Source organism: Rhyacophila brunnea, unplaced genomic scaffold, assembly GCF_057557595.1.
Source record: "Rhyacophila brunnea isolate RB1 unplaced genomic scaffold, BYU_Rbru_1.0 scaffold_5, whole genome shotgun sequence".
Classification (NCBI taxonomy): domain Eukaryota; kingdom Metazoa; phylum Arthropoda; class Insecta; order Trichoptera; family Rhyacophilidae; genus Rhyacophila; species Rhyacophila brunnea.
The window spans coordinates 8,894,728-8,911,611 of record NW_028233170.1 but is presented as its reverse complement, the minus strand read 5'-3'; the positions used below and the strand labels follow the sequence as shown (position 1 = coordinate 8,911,611).

Sequence of the window (16,884 nt, the reverse complement as noted above, 5' to 3'; positions counted from 1 at the left end):
TAGCATATCAGTCTATGGTCAAATCTGTCATCTCTGTCATGTTGAATGAACAAATAATACAAAATACATACATAGATTAATCTCTTACATTATTATTATACACTCTTATTTATTTCACCGTTCGCCATGGGCGATTCCAAAGGAATTTTCCAAACACGTAAGATATTTCGAGTCTATTTTTTTCCATAAAATTTAAACTAAATCAGTCAATAGCATTTCAATTTTATTATATCATACATATCTTGGAAAAGCTTCAAAAGTATATCTCTAGTCGAATGGGATTCGAACACACATCTGTCGTTTGCAGGTCGAGTGCTCCAATCATTAAGTTGTCGACCCAAGAGCCCTTGATAAAACTGACATCTAAATATGAATGTTCAACGACTCCTTCAGTGATTGTTTCAATATAACCACTTCCCTCCTAATGTACCTTTCAGTCCAGGGTGGATTGAGGCCACCTTCAATCTTAACCATTCTGCTAGACCCACTTCACTTCTTTTCTGGTGAAGATTTGCAGTCAATTGCATAATTTTTTAAGCACTTAGTATTAGCCATAAAAATAATATAAATTTTTTCTTTCCAGTTCCTGACAATCATGTGTTTGTAACCCCAGAAAGGGGTGTAAAATTAATGACTGACCTGGCTAAATGGGAAAAATCCGAGGCATATATGGTAACAACACTTTATTTTATGTACATTTTTATCTGCAAGTCAAATGTTTATGTAATATGTATCATTGGTGATGTTTTTTCAGTCTCTTTTAATCTCACATTGTGAATATTTAAGTATTGTAAAAATCACAAACTTTAATTGGATGAATTCTTATGAAATACATACCAAAGGCTTGTTCCTTGATGTAAAAAGGTATTTCTCATAATACTTGAGTAGAGACAAAATGTTGTCATAATGATAAATGTATATTTATGATGTACACCCATACAACAATTTTACCAAAATATTTTATGGTCTACCTAATCTAGTCACCCAAGCAGATTCACAGCAATTGTTGGACCAATAATAAGTCAACTTAAATAGCAATGCAATTGTCTCGACACTTGTGATTCTTACTTCTGTTGTGTAGCTAGTGTTAAAAATTATGAGTATAGTAACCCCCGTTAATTCAAAATCGACAGAACAGAAAACTGAAAAAAATTGAATTACGAAATATAAAATGTATGGAAAAAAATCAGTAAAACTTAAAAAAAAGTTTTTTTTTGTTACAATTTTGTAATATTCGAAATTGCTATATGTAGTGTCATTTCCCTCAATTTTCGAAAGTGAAAACACGCTATCACTTTGTTTCTTTGTATGGATTCAGGACTTGGAGGTGGACAAATAACACACCGGAATTGTGGTGGAAACGGCAAGGTTTATTTGGCTTAATATATACTAATGGTTACATTTTTTCACAGTTACAATTTCTTTTATATGAAGCGCGAGTTAACGATGTTTACTGTTTGGCTGTCTGGCGCGTATTACCCGCCATCTTGTGTTTCGCTTTCAGCCGGAATTTACAGCATTGCCGGCTTTATTATTATTTATTTTCGTAATCAACCTTTACTATTTGTCAATTTGGTACCGATTAGGGCCTCTCCAGATTCACAGAGACATCTCCAAATGGGGGCCATTTGGGAATGTAACAGTAGGTACTTTAATAGTTTTTATGAATTTTCGCGAAAAATTCGATTTACGGCGAATTTTGAATCATGCGTGTTTATATTAACGGGGTTTACTGTGAACGTAAACCATAAAATATATTTTCGTCAAGCTTGATGATTACACTAAACAATCTTCCTTCATATTTTCATACTCCAAATGTCATAGATTGTATTTGTGCAAGTAACATGTTGCTGATTGTATTTACTAGCATATTATTGTCTGTTAAAATAATGAATATAATCCGGTGACTATTATTATAAAGTCAATTGTCAACATGACAGCATTGACAGAGCGAGTGGCTGAAGCCGGAATCTCTCACTCGAAACGTTGCTATAATAGAAATGTTTCTATTTTGCTCACAACTCGAAGAAAAGGTTCAAAGTGCCATTGGTCAATCGGGACAGAGGAGTGTAATTTTGGGTATGACTAGTATTGTATAATTTATTATGTTATTTTAAACATTAAAATTAATTATTTCAGTTATTGACGGGATTTATTTTAAATATGAATGAATCAGTCAAAGGAAAATCCCTATCCGCAAAGTGTCACACTTCAGAAATTGTCAAAAATGTAGTGTCACTTATGAACAAGTTGGATCAAATTATCGACACCAATCCTCCAATTGATCAGCCTCAAAGATTTGGAAACTCGGCGTTTAGAAATTGGTTTGCACAAGTAAAATCTGTAAGTTTTTTTTTTTTTTTTTTTTTTTTTTTTTAAGTATTATTTAGTACTAAGTATATTTATTATTGAAATGAGAAAAACAAGCGATGTGTTTATTATTATTGTTCGTATTTGAATGTCTTAGTTAAGGCAAACTTAAAGTCATCTCTGCATTTGGCCCATGGATCTTTAAATAATTAAATAAAGTATATAAAATATTCTTTTAGAAAACATTGGAATTACTTCAAGAGGCCCTTCCGGAACATTTTCACCGAGCGATACCAGAGATTAAAGTTTATTTGGAAGAGAGTTTTGGCAATTCGACACGCATTGACTATGGTACTGGACATGAGTCATCATTCATCATGTTCTTGTGTTGTCTTTATAAAATTGGAGCTTTGACCGATGAAGATAAAGTTGCAACAATATGTTTAATTTTTAATAGGTGAGTAAAAGTTAATCTATTAAAAGCCCTACTATCTCACCAAACTAAAATCACATTTTACAAGACACGTCTATGCTCACCTACGCCTCGGAAATCTAGACATCAACTCTGCAAAATGAACTATGACTTAACATTTTTGGAATGTTTGTCGTGCTTCAGAAACATATGTTTGAAACTCAATGTATGTCCATAGCTGCAAACATTGCTATTAAATTAAATATAACACAAAAGCTCATATGATTACTAGCTCTTTGCGGAGATAAATGAATGGTTGTATTGTCACTTTAGGTACATGCAGCTTGTTCGTCGCCTACAGCAAACCTATCGGATGGAACCCGCCGGAAGCCATGGAGTTTGGAGCTTAGATGATTTTCAGTTCGCTCCTTTTATCTGGGGGAGTTCTCAACTAATAGGTAATTACTTATTATGTAGACATTAAATCTATTACTTAGTTCTTTATGGTGACGTCCCGTGGGGGTAGGCAGGTCATGCGTTCCATAGGGGTGGCGAATAAAAGAACGAATACAAATATTATAACTTTTGAGAGCAGTGACGTTTTTCAATGAAGCAGACAATGTTGCAGCATTAGAAAGTATCGACATATCAGTTTAGAAAATAATCGAAGCATAAAAACTCCTGTCAATTCCTATTGTATTGTTATACCCACTGTAATATATATTTTAATGTTACAGTCAAAATTAATATTTAGGACGCCAGAATCGAGTTTGTAGCATGCGGCCGATGCAGGTCCGTCTTATCTGACAATTCTTTTAGGGCATTCACAACCAAAAATCAACACAACGAAAACCAATGTTATTTGCAATGGCAACATTGACAATTGTCCCAAGCCAGAATACCCTCAAATCAGTGATCAACAGAACATCGAGAATGTCTCATTATACCCTAATATACAATTAAATCAGGTTCACAGAAAATTCACCATAGCAGACAGATAAATAACTAACTTATATTTATAAACTGTTTCCTTGCTGTTGCTGCATTTATTATTCAGGAATGTATAAAAAGAACAAAAACGGCCCCCTCAGATTATTGCGCCTCGCGCCCGCCTCCTTTAGATGATGTGAAAAGTGTCACTCAAATCTGTGCTATCAAACATTATTATTTGTGGTGAAACAAAATGGTCATTAGACAGCTGCTATTATTTTCATGTCATAGTTATTATAATCCCTCTTCAATATCACATCCATCCACACGTGTAATTGTGATTTAACAATATGTTACTATTACTTCAACAGCTCATCCCATCATCGAGCCCCAAAAGTTTCTGGATGACGATATTTTGAATAAATTTTCAAAGGACTTCATGTTTCTGGCGTGTATCGTGTACATAAAGGAAGTTAAAACTGGCCTGTTTGCTGAGCACTCCAACCAACTCTGGGGAATCAGTGCTGTGTCCAGTTGGACTAAAATCAATCAGGGATTGATCAAAATGTACAAAAAAGAGGTAAACCTTTTTTAATTAGCTTACAGATGAATTCAGTTCATGTAGCAATGAAGACTTTTTAAAATCTTATAATTATTTTTAAATTGAAATATAAGAGATGTCTATTTTCAAATACCATTATAATTATAAATAACTTTTGTGTTTCAAACATCAGTTTTCTTTACCATCTTATTGTATTTTCAAAATAGAAAAAAATGCCTATATTTATTAGCCAATCACCAGTGAATTGGAATAAAATTGGACATATCGGCATTTATTCTACTTGAAAGTCATTGAATTTGTAAACATACTTTTTGAAGTTCATATAAAATATTATATACACAGTGAAACTATGATTTTACATTTTCGAAAGACTACAAAATATATAATTTGGTACGCAGCATTTTATATCCATGTGTTCTTTTCGAGAATGTTCCTTTTCTCTTGAACTGTCAATGTTTTTCTTTGATGATGATTGATTTGAATGGATGCAAACAAAAAACGTATACAAACACATTGTGCGGTCATGGGAAGTGCAAACATGTCTATAAATAGAAATGCACACACAATGCATCTGGAATTCATATCAATGATGGTATGATGCACTGGATTGAATATATTCAAATAAATTGAATTTGGCAATTTTCAAAACAAACCATTTTTCAAATGGTACACAATTAAACCAGTAAAATGTAAATGTTTTCTATTTGTATTGCCTTACAATGTATATTGACATACCAAGATTATGATCCTCAGATGCTGGGATATCGATAATCTATAGTTATTTTAAGATTACCGCTATAAAATCCAAGATGACCACCGAATAAAGTGGTTCCTCTCAAACATTGAATTCAAACAATTGTCCAGTGTGTCCACATTTTCTTGCTAAGCTGCCTGACAATTTCCACTATAGTAAGGCCGTGACACGAACGTCGATGATGGTGCTAGTGATTACTTATCTTCTTCTTCTTTTGCCTTATCCGCCCCTTAACTGGAGCATATGGACACCACGCGGCGCCTCCAAGAATCCCTGTCGCTCGCCAGTCTTCTTGCTTCGTTCCAGGTCAAACCAGCATCGCGTAGCTCCGCTGTATACACTCTGTAGATTGTATTTAGCGGCCTTCCAGGACGCCGGAATCCGGTCGGCTTGAAGAACAGGCAAGCCAGGTTGAAGTTCTCTTCTGGCATCCGCAGCACGTGGCCGAGCCAGGTCCAACGTCACCTCTTCACTTTCAGCATGATGAGAGGCTGCTTGGTGCGTTCTCTTATCTCCTCGTTGCTCCTAAAGTCATACCACTGCACACCCAGTATTCGTCGCAAACATCTGTTTTCGAAGCTCAGTATATGGTTGCTCTGAGCCTTCGTAAGGTGCCATGATTCGCTACCGTAAAGCAGCACCGTCAGAATGCAAGCGTCGAATAGGCGGCATTTGGTTTTGACCGAGTACAATCGTGAGTCCCAGACATTCCGCATCGAGTTGAATGTTGCTCCAGCCATTCCCATTCGGATAGCGAGCTCTTTCTGCAAAATGCCATCTCCCGTGATGTGTACCCCCAGGTACTTGAAGCTGTCGACGCTCTCGATGTTTTGTCCGTCGCTAATCAGAGGGAAATCTGGATCAGGACAGGTGCTATTACACAAGACATTGGTTTTCTTCGCGTTGATTTTCAAACCAACGCGAGAGGAGTTGTTATGCAACCTGTCGATTGTCTCTTGAATGCCCTCGATTGAGTTGTCGAATAGGACAGCGTCATCGGCGTATTCTAGGTCGCATAGCTTCACCGTGGGGGTAACAGGTATGCCTCGGTCGGGTGGTATTGACTTCCGTAGTATGAAGTCAAAGAGAATGATGAAGAGAAACGGTGCAAGGACACAACCCTGTCTGACTCCGGTCGTGACCCCGAACCATTCCGTGACAGTGTCTCCAATTCTGACACAGCATTCGCTATTCTCGTGCAGGCTTTTGATTATGGCAATGATCTTGGGAGGGATCCCGTATGCTCCCAGTATCGTCCAGAGGGAGGGGCGGTGCGGACTGTCGAAAGCCTTCCCATAATCCACAAAGCAGCAGGCCATCGGACTATTCAGCTCATGGCTCTGCTGGAGAAGACATCGAAGGTTGTGGATTTGGTCTGCACACGCTCGACCAGGTAGAAACCCGGCTTGGTTTTTCCTGAGGACGTGCATTATTGGGTCCCTTATTCTCATCAAGAGGATGTTTGCCAAAATCTTTCCCGGAACACTGAGTAGCGTAATGCCTCGGTAATTGTCGCAGCTTAGAGGGTCACCTTTTTGTGAAGTGTGATGATTTCACCGTTCACCCAGTCCCTTGGACAGCGCTCTTCTTCCCACACCTTTACACTTATACTTAGATGAAATATGGTTAACCGTGTAGAAAATGATGATTGTTGCATATCGAAATAAATGGTAATAATTGGAACGAAATATGCAAATAAAAATTTTCATTTACTGCGAACAGATTACTGCATCGCGTTCGAAGATAATCAATAACTAGTTACCAGCCACAGCCTGAATAAAGTCGGCCTTGGCTGCCTGACTACAGTTACTTCTCGACATACATTAGGGTTCCGTACCGGAACTACGGATGTAAATCAAATTTTATATGAAAAATATCATTATAACAGTCAAAATTGCATTGTACCTTATAAAAATTATCATTGTATGAGTCAATATTTTCAAATCTTTCAATTGCCTCATTAATTTGGATAAAAAATGTAGCCATTTCTCTCAGGACAATTTTTTGGGTGGTTCTTCATGTTCATGTTTTAGCTCCACAATATTTTTTTCCGCAGCTCATTCCTCAATCTGAAATCAAGAGTCCACTCCACTTCACATCATTTTCCAAAAGTTGATTTACATCTTCATTGTCAACTTTCAAATTGAGTTGCCACCTCTTCTCTATTACTTATTGTTATTAAACCTTTTAAGAGTTTTTTCTGTATGCTGTTATGCTGTTCATATATTTTGTCGATACCTTGGACTATCCTTCAGAGATATTCTTTATTGCATGAAAAATGTTATAATTTTTCCAAAATTCCGATCTTTCTTTGTTACCGCAATTGCTTGGGCATAAGTTTTCTTAAATTTGACATTTTGAAGTTAACAATATCTCCCTGATCCATCGACTGTAGTATACTTGTGGTATTAGGAAGTAAATAAACCACTTTTATGTTTGTATGGGATTCTCATATGCGTGGAAGGTGGCCTGGCCTGATTTTTTTTCGTCGCAAGTGCGAACGGTCTTATGTCGAGAAGTTACTGTATATGTAAAATGTTTGTAAATATGAGAACTTACATTATCATTGTAATATTGCATTTTTCGATCATGAATGCCGCAAATGCTTCATTCAAAGGTTCTTGGCTTGACCCATTGCAGACAGATTTAATTTTTCAGGATCACTTAAAAAGGCACACTGATTACTAAAATTGATATAACTCATGTATTATTCATTCAATTCAAATAAATCTTTTAAATATTTATATGTTTTGAATTTTTCTATTAAGTATTTACATTTGAAGTAAACTTTGTGTATAAGTGGAATGAAAAAAACATCTCAAATATAGTCTTTTGGGTTTTTTTAGCCTTTTGTAATACAAAATGACATGATAAAAAGTCCATGATGGAAGTAAATAATAAAAGGAAGATATACTAAAACTGGAGCTAAATATAATACTCTTCAAGATATTTAGAAGATGGAGGGCCATTTTATGTTTATTACTGTCTCAAACATCTCATACCTAGCGAATCGATCATTATTTTGACAAATTTAAATAAAAATAGATTTTATAAATCAAATATTTCTTAAAAAATATATTAGACTGTATATATAACTAACATCATAAATTGATAGCTACATATATTATTAAGTAATTTCAAAATATGATTAAAATTTTTTGATTTTCATCATGTCATGCATCCTGTAACACCGGCGCCGACATGGCGCGATGGGTTAATTAAGATGCATATTATGAAATCCTCTCTCATTAAACATAGATTAGATTATTACTTAAAAAATCATAGAATTAGTCTAGAGTCTTGACAGTAAATTAAATGTGGACGAATTTAATTTAATATGATCCTGCTCTCATTTTCAGGTTTTGGGAAAATTTCCTGTTGTACAACACATGCTTTTTGGATCTCTTTTACCATTTCGCCCGGTGATCACACATTAAATAATAAATGTTGATGGATTATTGGGTAATTCTTGAAATAAATTATAATACATGTTGGAAAAACTTGTGAAAATAATTTTTTATTGCAAGGTAAATATTGTAACAATGCAGTTATAAATAAACTTACTTTATATAACAAGTGTACATTTCTCATTTCATTCAACCTATAAAAATTAATTGTTTTAGGAGACTCACATATTATTGTCAAATTTTTATATGTCACTTGCTGAAATGAATGTTTTATCTCTAAAATACTGTATGTGTTTTCAAATAAAGTATCCATAACGTATCCATATGTTATGTCGAACAATCCATGGAGGGATACGACAATAATATTCGTGATCGCCAAGTGACAAGCTATATGGTGGCCACTATACTAATTTACGACAACGCTGAGGCTAAGGCCACATAGGCAGGTGCCTTGCTTGGTGGCTACGTGCTAGGTGACATATCCTAGCGAACGGACGCACACTATACTATCGCAATGGCCACACTACACGCTTCGTGCCTCGCTACGTGATTATTAGTCACCTAGTGAGTCTCCCGGCGAACAAACGTATTGGTTATTTTTTGTGTCACCTAATGATTTTGCAAGATGGCGGATGTTTCTTCAGTATGTATAATGTCAAACACCGTATATTTTGAGGTTATGAATTGACATTATGCACCCAACAAGTTCGAATTTGAGACTTTCGAAATTTTAAACTTAAATTCTGTGAGAAAAATTTCTGGTTAGTTTTGCGAGTGACATAATCGTTGTTGACTTGAGAGCTCCCAAATGTCAATTGAATTTGTACCTAAGCACGTAGCGTGCAACGTGGCAATAGTGTTTTTAGTAGACAGGCATAGCACCTAGCTCAGCACTAGCGAAGCACCTACCTATGTGGCCTAAGCCATAAAGAATTATTTATCACAAGGTATGCAATTTGAATGGAACACCACATGCTGTATCAAATATTTTTTGTATGTGATATATCCTACAAAGTGAGATATTTTTAACCACAATAATTAATAGACTACATAAATGTAATAAAACAGTATGATAGGTAAATCCACTTAAACTCTGCATAATCTTTATTGAATAGAATACCTACTATAATTTATTAATGTTCAACACAACTTACAGATGTGTTGGATAAAAAAAGTCTATTAATAAAAATAAAGCAACGTACATTACAATCTTCTTCTTCTTGTGCCATTTTCTATTAGAGGTTCGCTACCTATATTTAAAGGGCTATATAGGGACGAAGAGAGTTACTATCCCATCATGCAATCTTACTCTACCAATTACATTTTCACTGATCACGGGTCAAAGAAACGTATCTCATTTTTCTTTACTTTACAGAAGACCCCAAAAGGATATTTACATTCCACTGACATTAACAAGAAATGTGTTTTCGGTTGAAAAGTCACTTTGATAAGTCTATGTTGTTATTGGCTCGTATTCTTGTGTGTCCGGTGGTTGTTTGTCCAGTACAAATCTTGCAATCGATTTTTAACTAACTTCCCGACTAGCTAGACATTTGAAACTTTTAGAATATATCAGAACACGATGCCAATGCATTCTTTTAATACTATTAGCCATCTTTAAGCAGAATTGAATTCATTTTCAGTTAATTCTGTTTTGTATGGAAAGTTATTTCAGAAAAATCCGTAAAAAGTAAAAGACTATTATTGGTTGCTAAGCGGGTGGTCTTAGCAACTAAATTATTAATATATACGTGCGTTACTATGGAAATCAAAATGACATTTCAGTATTCTATATTTGTTTGTTTGTTTTTTATTTACTTCATATGTGTCGCTGAGTTTCAAAACCCGCTATAACACTTTTTCATTATGTTGAGAAAATCAACAAAAACTTTTTGAAGTAAAAAGGTTTTTGAATGTTTTAGTAGTGTTATAGCGGGATTTGATAGACACGTTGATTTTGTGATAAAATTTTCATGTAGAGATTTTAATAACGAATCCAACGATATATATATCTTAATTTTTTCAAAAAAGTGTTATAGCGGGTTTTGAAACTCAGCGACACATATCAAGTACAGGATTGAGCATAATAATTCAACAGAAAATTTAAAAACGTATATAAAAAGTTCCTTTTATCTTGTAATTATTTTTATTATATCATATTTTCTCCTACATTAGTTTCAGTTAAATGCATAATGATACCTAACCGTTTCGCTGCGGAGCATTTAATTACTATTTAATTAGCACATTTAAATAACATGGTTATTATATCTAATGGCCCCCTAATGAGGACACAACAGCTGTGCCGTCAGCGGTGAATGAGTTTAAACAAAACCAAGTATGCAGTAATAATGGGGAGGCCGTAGACTCGCCAGCAGTATAGTGTAGGTAAAGATGCTCATCAGAGGTGGGCTGGATGGAGGAGGTGACAATTCAATCACAGAAAGAGATTTAATAACATCAACAGGATTATCTGATGATTTGCAGTTTACTGGTAGGTATATGATATTTAAATAATAAATAAACTTCAGATTATATTAAAAAAAAAACTTTTTTGATTTTGGATTTGTAATTAGAGCACTAAAGAGTGTGTGAATGATTATTGGTCGGGATAACCTTCTATCAGCAACAAGTATACTCCAAAACTTAGAAACAGTGAATGAGTTCGTATATCTGGGATCGACAATTAGTGGAAAAGGCGGAGATCACAGATTGCGAAAAATGTGATGACACGTCGTACGACTATATTGAGGAATTTCAATTGCCACGAAAATGATGCTTATGCAAACATAGTGTTTTCCATATTTTTGTACGGTGTTCAGTCATGGACCCTGATGGCTAAGGAGCGGAAGGAAATCGATGCCTTCGACATGTGGTGTTGGCGTCGTACTTTTTCTTCGTACAGGACAAACCAGTCAATGATCCAGAAAATACGGATAAAGGAACGGCTCTTAACAATATGTTTGAGATGCATTCTACAGTTTTTTGGACATTTGTTCAGGAAGATGAAGCAGAGGAAGAGCGTCAGCGCGCTGGAGCGACCAAGTAAAAAACCCCGCTCGGTAGCACAAAAGATGACAGAATTTTAAAGTGGTCACCCTCTTCTCAGCCATGAGGGAACGACCCAAGAAGAAAGAACATGTCAATATAGTTTGTAAAAATATCTTCAAATCCGGCTTAACTAGTCGTATTCAGGTTCTTCAAATATCCAAATCGTCATCAGGATCTTCATCGTCCCAATCGTCAGTCGCGTCGTACTCGTAGAGAACATTCCCTCCGCTGTTCAGATTAGTGTATGGCAGGACCAATTCGTCTTTAATAACTTTAGCAGAGTTTTCGACGGCGATCTTAAATGAAGATATATTATGTGGCGTGACCGGCTTATCAAGAGTCCTCTGTATGCTACCTGCTTGAACTTTTTCACTTTTCCATCGTCCTCCTTGTATGTCGACTGAAAATATTTCTTTTGACTCTTCTACTTTCCCTTTAGGCAACACAGTTTTAACATTGATTAAATATTGTCCGGGGGCCACTTTTGTTTCCATGGTGATGTATGTTTGTGAAATGTGTTTCATTTGTTTCACCATTTTTACACCATACAGTAAACAATCATTGTGAATTACTACTAATATACACTTCACGTTGGCGTGCTTTAATAAATCGTCTATGAACCGAATAGTTAAAGGCCAACTCCATAATGCCGAAAGTTGATTAATTGAATCGATTACAACAGTCGATTTCGGTTCCAAGTTCCCCGTAACACTTTTAAAGACTTGACAAGGATGCTGTGAATACGCAGAAGAATGGTGACACATTCTATTTTGATTCAAAAATGTTTTCCATTTATCTGGAGAGTTTTCTGAACTTATTATTTCCACGGAATCTTCGCTACTATTTAAGAGATATCTCAAAACATTCTTTCCGTCACAATGCAATGAATCCTCGATAGTTACTATTCCAGAACTATATTTAGTCAAGAGTGAAGACATCGTAATTTGCTTTATTACAATAGTCTCGTAAATATTAGAAACATTAATCACAGTATGATATTATATTCGTTCTTTGTAGTATAACATTATAAATTTAGTACAAAGAGGTTATGTTCAATATTTTTATGTCAAAGGTGAAATTACGTATCTATGGTGAAACTGAATCATAGACAATATACGGATTCGAATCATAGAAACTGATTATCAGTATTGCCATCTTTTTGTCATTGAACTATAGTTCGGTATATATCGGCAAAAATTATAGTACAGACCTACAAACTTATTTTTAAACGAAAACTACCTAGGTACCCAATTAGACTCGCAACTGGACAGAATGACATTCGAATTACGTTTTCAAAATCGCGTCCATACGGTAGTTCGATTTTTGACGTTCTTTAGTAAGTTTGTAGGACTACAACATTTTTACACGCTACCTATCCCACAAAAAAACAGATTTTTTGAGAAATTCAGATTTAAAACTTTATTTAAGTAGGTAAGTACTGTTGCGACCAATAATGCTTGGCGCCGAATTAATAACCGGCGAATTTAAGATATTCTATTTTAAATCAAAGTCGAGGGCTTTTTTTAGTTTTTTACCTCTTTGGAGCAACTTTTTTCTTTGCTCGCGAAATTTTCTTCTGCATAGGTATTTCGAAATTATTTTACTTTGTACCAATGTATAGCAAGGAAATATCAAAATTTAATACTTTTGACGTATTACTTATTGTCGAAATTAAATCTTTAAGATATACATTTTTTCCAATTTTCAAAATTATATATTTTGGACAAGGTACCATACTCTTGTTTAATATCGTAGATAGTTTGCGAACCAAAGTTATAATACTTACAATTGAGGAGTAAACATTCAAAAAGTGATTTGTCACACAGATGTTGAGCTGAGATAATCACGAAAAACATATTGTTTAATAACCTAGCCTATGTACCTACCCAAAATGGTTTTTTTTATTATAAAACTGTTTAAGGAAAGAATTTTAATCCTGGTATTCTGTATAATCTAAAACTCAAGTGGTTCATTTTTTGACTTGAAATTTGGACAAAACACAATTTGCATGAAACTTGTGGACAAAACACTATTTGAATGTTTTCTTACAAGGACAAAACATCATTTGAATGAAAATCAAGGCATTTCATTTATATCATAATATATTATTTTAATAAAATGTATTAGGGTGCATATTGTATATTATGTACAGATTGTTAAATAGTAAAAGGTTCTGGCTCCACACAGTCACATATGACCTCCTGCTCTTCTGTATTGGCCGATGGTTCATCAAAAAGTATTTTTTTGTACCATTCTAGTCCTCCATCTCCAAGATTCTTCCAGTCGCCAAACATTACTTTTAGCAATTTATTGACATCATTTTTCTTCTCTTGGGATATGAAATGTGATAAGGGCAACGTGTCTGGTTCACTCGTTGCAAATGTGAATAAGATATGCCTTTCTTCACCAAGTAACTGTATTCTTCCGGGCTATCACTAATATAATGAAAATTTGTATTTCCTTTGACCAGTACACGTTTTTCTTTTTTCTTCGTCTCTTTATAGGCACTGTTTGTATCAATGATGCAATAATAGCATCCTGTCTTAGTTTTATAGGTTGGGAATACTTATAATTTTTCTCTTATTCTCTTCGCATCTCTCGGTGTAATAATTTGACAGGACAATTTATTTGTAGGATGTTCGCAAGGTAAAAAAAACGTTGCATCCACTGGATAATTATAGAATATTTTTTTTTTTTTGCTTCAGATCGTTTCCCACCTGTAGAATTCCTTTTTCTAGAGCCAATATTGGCTTGGCAGACTTCGATATGGTCCTCATTATCTTCTTGCATCGTCACTGAAGTGACAGCTCACAGCTTCGGTGCAAAATGTGATTAGTCACATATACAATATGGCGGCTCCTACGCTGTGATTGGTTAATAGGACAAATCGAGTGCTGGAGAAATCATGGTTTGCTTGAATGTGTCATTTTTAGGATTATTTTTTTATAGGGTAAAACGTTCTTTGAACACTGATTCTGGTTTCCTTTCATAGATTTCAATATGGACTATCAGAATTGACAATAAACGGCATTTTTCAAAATGTGTGACATCACTTTTTGAATGTTTGCTCCTCAATTACTATAATTATATTTTATAAAGTCTGTCATATTTTATTGTAACATGTTAAGTATCAAATTTATAGGATGTTGAAAATAATGTTCATTTATTATGTAAAGGGTATTCTTTCATATTTGTCTACACTTTTTAAAGTAAGTTGCGTATCCTTGACCATAGTTAGTGACTTCTACATTTAGGAGAATTAAATATCATCCAAATGAGTCCGGGCTCGGGCAGCCCCTGGCTCAGAAATGCTCTAGTGTAGCATAAATACACGGACTACACACCCATCCATGCTAACCAAGACGTGATGTAGATATATATTTATGTATACATATATGTATAAATATTTCAATTACAAAAAAATTACATACATATATACATACAAATTACATACTGTACATGGGTACTTATTTATATTTACAACAAATATTTAAAAAAAAGTATAAATGTTTCAGTGGTTTGATTGATAAACTACTTAGGTACTGGGTGCCGGACGAAATCCCGAAGGCCGAAATCCCGAATGCTGAAATCCCGAATGGCCAAAATCCCGAATAGCTAAAATCCCGAAAGCCTAAATCCCGAAAACCGAAATCCCGTCGATAAAACGCTGAAATATAATGTTATTTTCATTCTAACATCTAACATTATTTTTAATTTTTGTTGTAAATATAAATAAGTACCCATGTATAGACAATAAATTAATTGATTATGCACATCTTTAAGTTTTAGCGAGGGAAGAATTATTTTCTTTTAATAAACATCATAAGGCATAATAATTATTCTCAATCTATATTAAAAATGTGTCAAGCGCGAAATGTATAAGGTACAACTACTGAGAAGATAGAAGCATATTAACCTTTCCCTTACCATGGTAAAAAAATTACGCCCGTTCCCATGCCGTCCACTCAGTGTCCCGCTAGAAATTTGGCATTTTAAGGCATTTTAAAAGCTAATTGATTGCTTCAAAAGGTAAAGTATGTTTTTAAATACTATTTAGTCATCGTTTAACATGTTATTCTGTGTATATCACATGCAATTATCTTATAATCGTGTATAATAATCGGACATCGATAAATGTACGTCATAACCAAACCACGGTGTGTCTCGATCTGTTTTAAATGGAACAACGAACACACGCTGTCATTTCACGGAGAGTGGGGATGGCTAATTCATCCGAAGCGGACGGGGGGGTGTAAGGTAGAATAACACGTGTGCAGGCGTTCGTTATTACGTTCGCCACATAAAATAATAGATACCTAGCATATTATGAAATAATATTGGCTTCGATATATTTTAATGAACACATTAAGTTTTATTGCTTACATTTTGTCCAATATATAGTGGACAAAAACATATATCTAAATATATATCAAACTCAAAATTTTATGAAAACCTTTTTAGGGCTTCTGAAACTAGGCGCTTCACTTGAAGAGTTAAAAAATACCAACAACATGACGTGTAATAATAATATGTACTTTATATTTAACGAAAAGAGAAGTATGAATGAAAAAGTGTGCACAAAATTGTAGGATTGCCCAAAGCGTACCGAAACTATTATGGTTTTATTTCGGCCTGGGTTTATCTGATTTTTAAAAACTATATAACACCATATTATGTAAATTATTGTAGTATTAGTTCAATAAAAACAAATAGGTACGTATGACTCACAATGCACTATTTATGTCGGATCTTAACAGTCTACCTCCACACTTCACCACTGAGAAATAATATAATAGTATATTATTATGTATATACCTACATCAGATTGAGTATGATAATATTTATTTATATAATAATATTATTTGGTAAGTACTTATGAAATTAGAATGATTCAGTAATCTTAATATGAATTTCTTGTACCTACATACAATCCACCGATATTATGGACATATTATTATATATAGTTAATAATAATATATAATATTATAACACAATATCATGTAAACACAACAGGTTCACTATGATTATTTATTTACATATTAGGTATGTAAGTAGGTACCTACTTTATAATTTTATTATTGGTACTTGTAAAATTAAAAAATAAAAATGCTGCAAACACTATAAAATATTTTTTGCAACTGTGTGTCTACTTCATAAACAAAAGAAACTCCACGTGTACTACCTAGTTGCACTTAAATTGCATTTGCTGACTCATTATTATTTTCGGATGAAAGCTATTATTAGTGATTTACGACGACAATACAATTTATTACGGTTCAACCATGGACCAACAAAATAATGTCTCATTTATAATCTTTTATAATTAAAAAAAACTAATATAGGTATGTATTAGTAATATCGTCAAAAAAAGGATATTTTAGAATATCGTATTAACCGCACCGCACCGCAATTTACAAAGCTACAGTTAACTATAGATACAAATATATTATTATTGATGCTA

The 16,884-nt window shown here is 34.2% G+C and overlaps 2 protein-coding genes across 2 annotated transcripts; one reads left to right on the top strand and one right to left on the bottom strand.

The window, feature by feature from the left end:
- The first annotated feature begins 9 nt into the window (after positions 1-9).
- On the top strand, positions 10-8,544 carry Ptpa (Phosphotyrosyl phosphatase activator). Its single transcript, XM_085956157.1, has 7 exons — positions 10-157; positions 584-672; positions 2,140-2,343; positions 2,550-2,767; positions 3,056-3,180; positions 4,024-4,232; positions 8,328-8,544. Exons 1-7 carry the CDS (start codon positions 127-129, stop codon positions 8,403-8,405), a joined length of 954 nt encoding a protein of 317 aa, XP_085812283.1. The 5' UTR covers positions 10-126; the 3' UTR covers positions 8,406-8,544.
- Positions 8,462-12,494, bottom strand: Elp5 (Elongator complex protein 5). The gene is made up of 2 exons (XM_085956158.1): positions 10,449-12,494; positions 8,462-10,206 (listed from the first exon to the last, which is right to left on the bottom strand). The coding sequence occupies exon 1, from the start codon at positions 12,359-12,361 to the stop codon at positions 11,573-11,575; it is 789 nt and encodes a 262-aa protein (XP_085812284.1). The 5' UTR covers positions 12,362-12,494; the 3' UTR covers positions 8,462-10,206; positions 10,449-11,572.
- Between the last annotated feature and the right edge of the window lie 4,390 nt (positions 12,495-16,884).

Bases quoted from the DNA above. Each gene is read 5' to 3' on its own strand.
- Elp5 (XM_085956158.1), bottom strand. From the start codon at position 12,361: ATGTCTTCACTCTTGACTAAATATAGTTCTGGAATAGTAACTATCGAG.
- Ptpa (XM_085956157.1), top strand. From the start codon at position 127: ATGGGCGATTCCAAAGGAATTTTCCAAACAC. The intron at 673-2,139 runs GTAACAACACTT...TAATTATTTCAG, and splicing joins AAAAATCCGAGGCATATATG to TTATTGACGGGATTTATTTT. The intron at 2,768-3,055 runs GTGAGTAAAAGT...TTGTCACTTTAG, and splicing joins ATATGTTTAATTTTTAATAG to GTACATGCAGCTTGTTCGTC.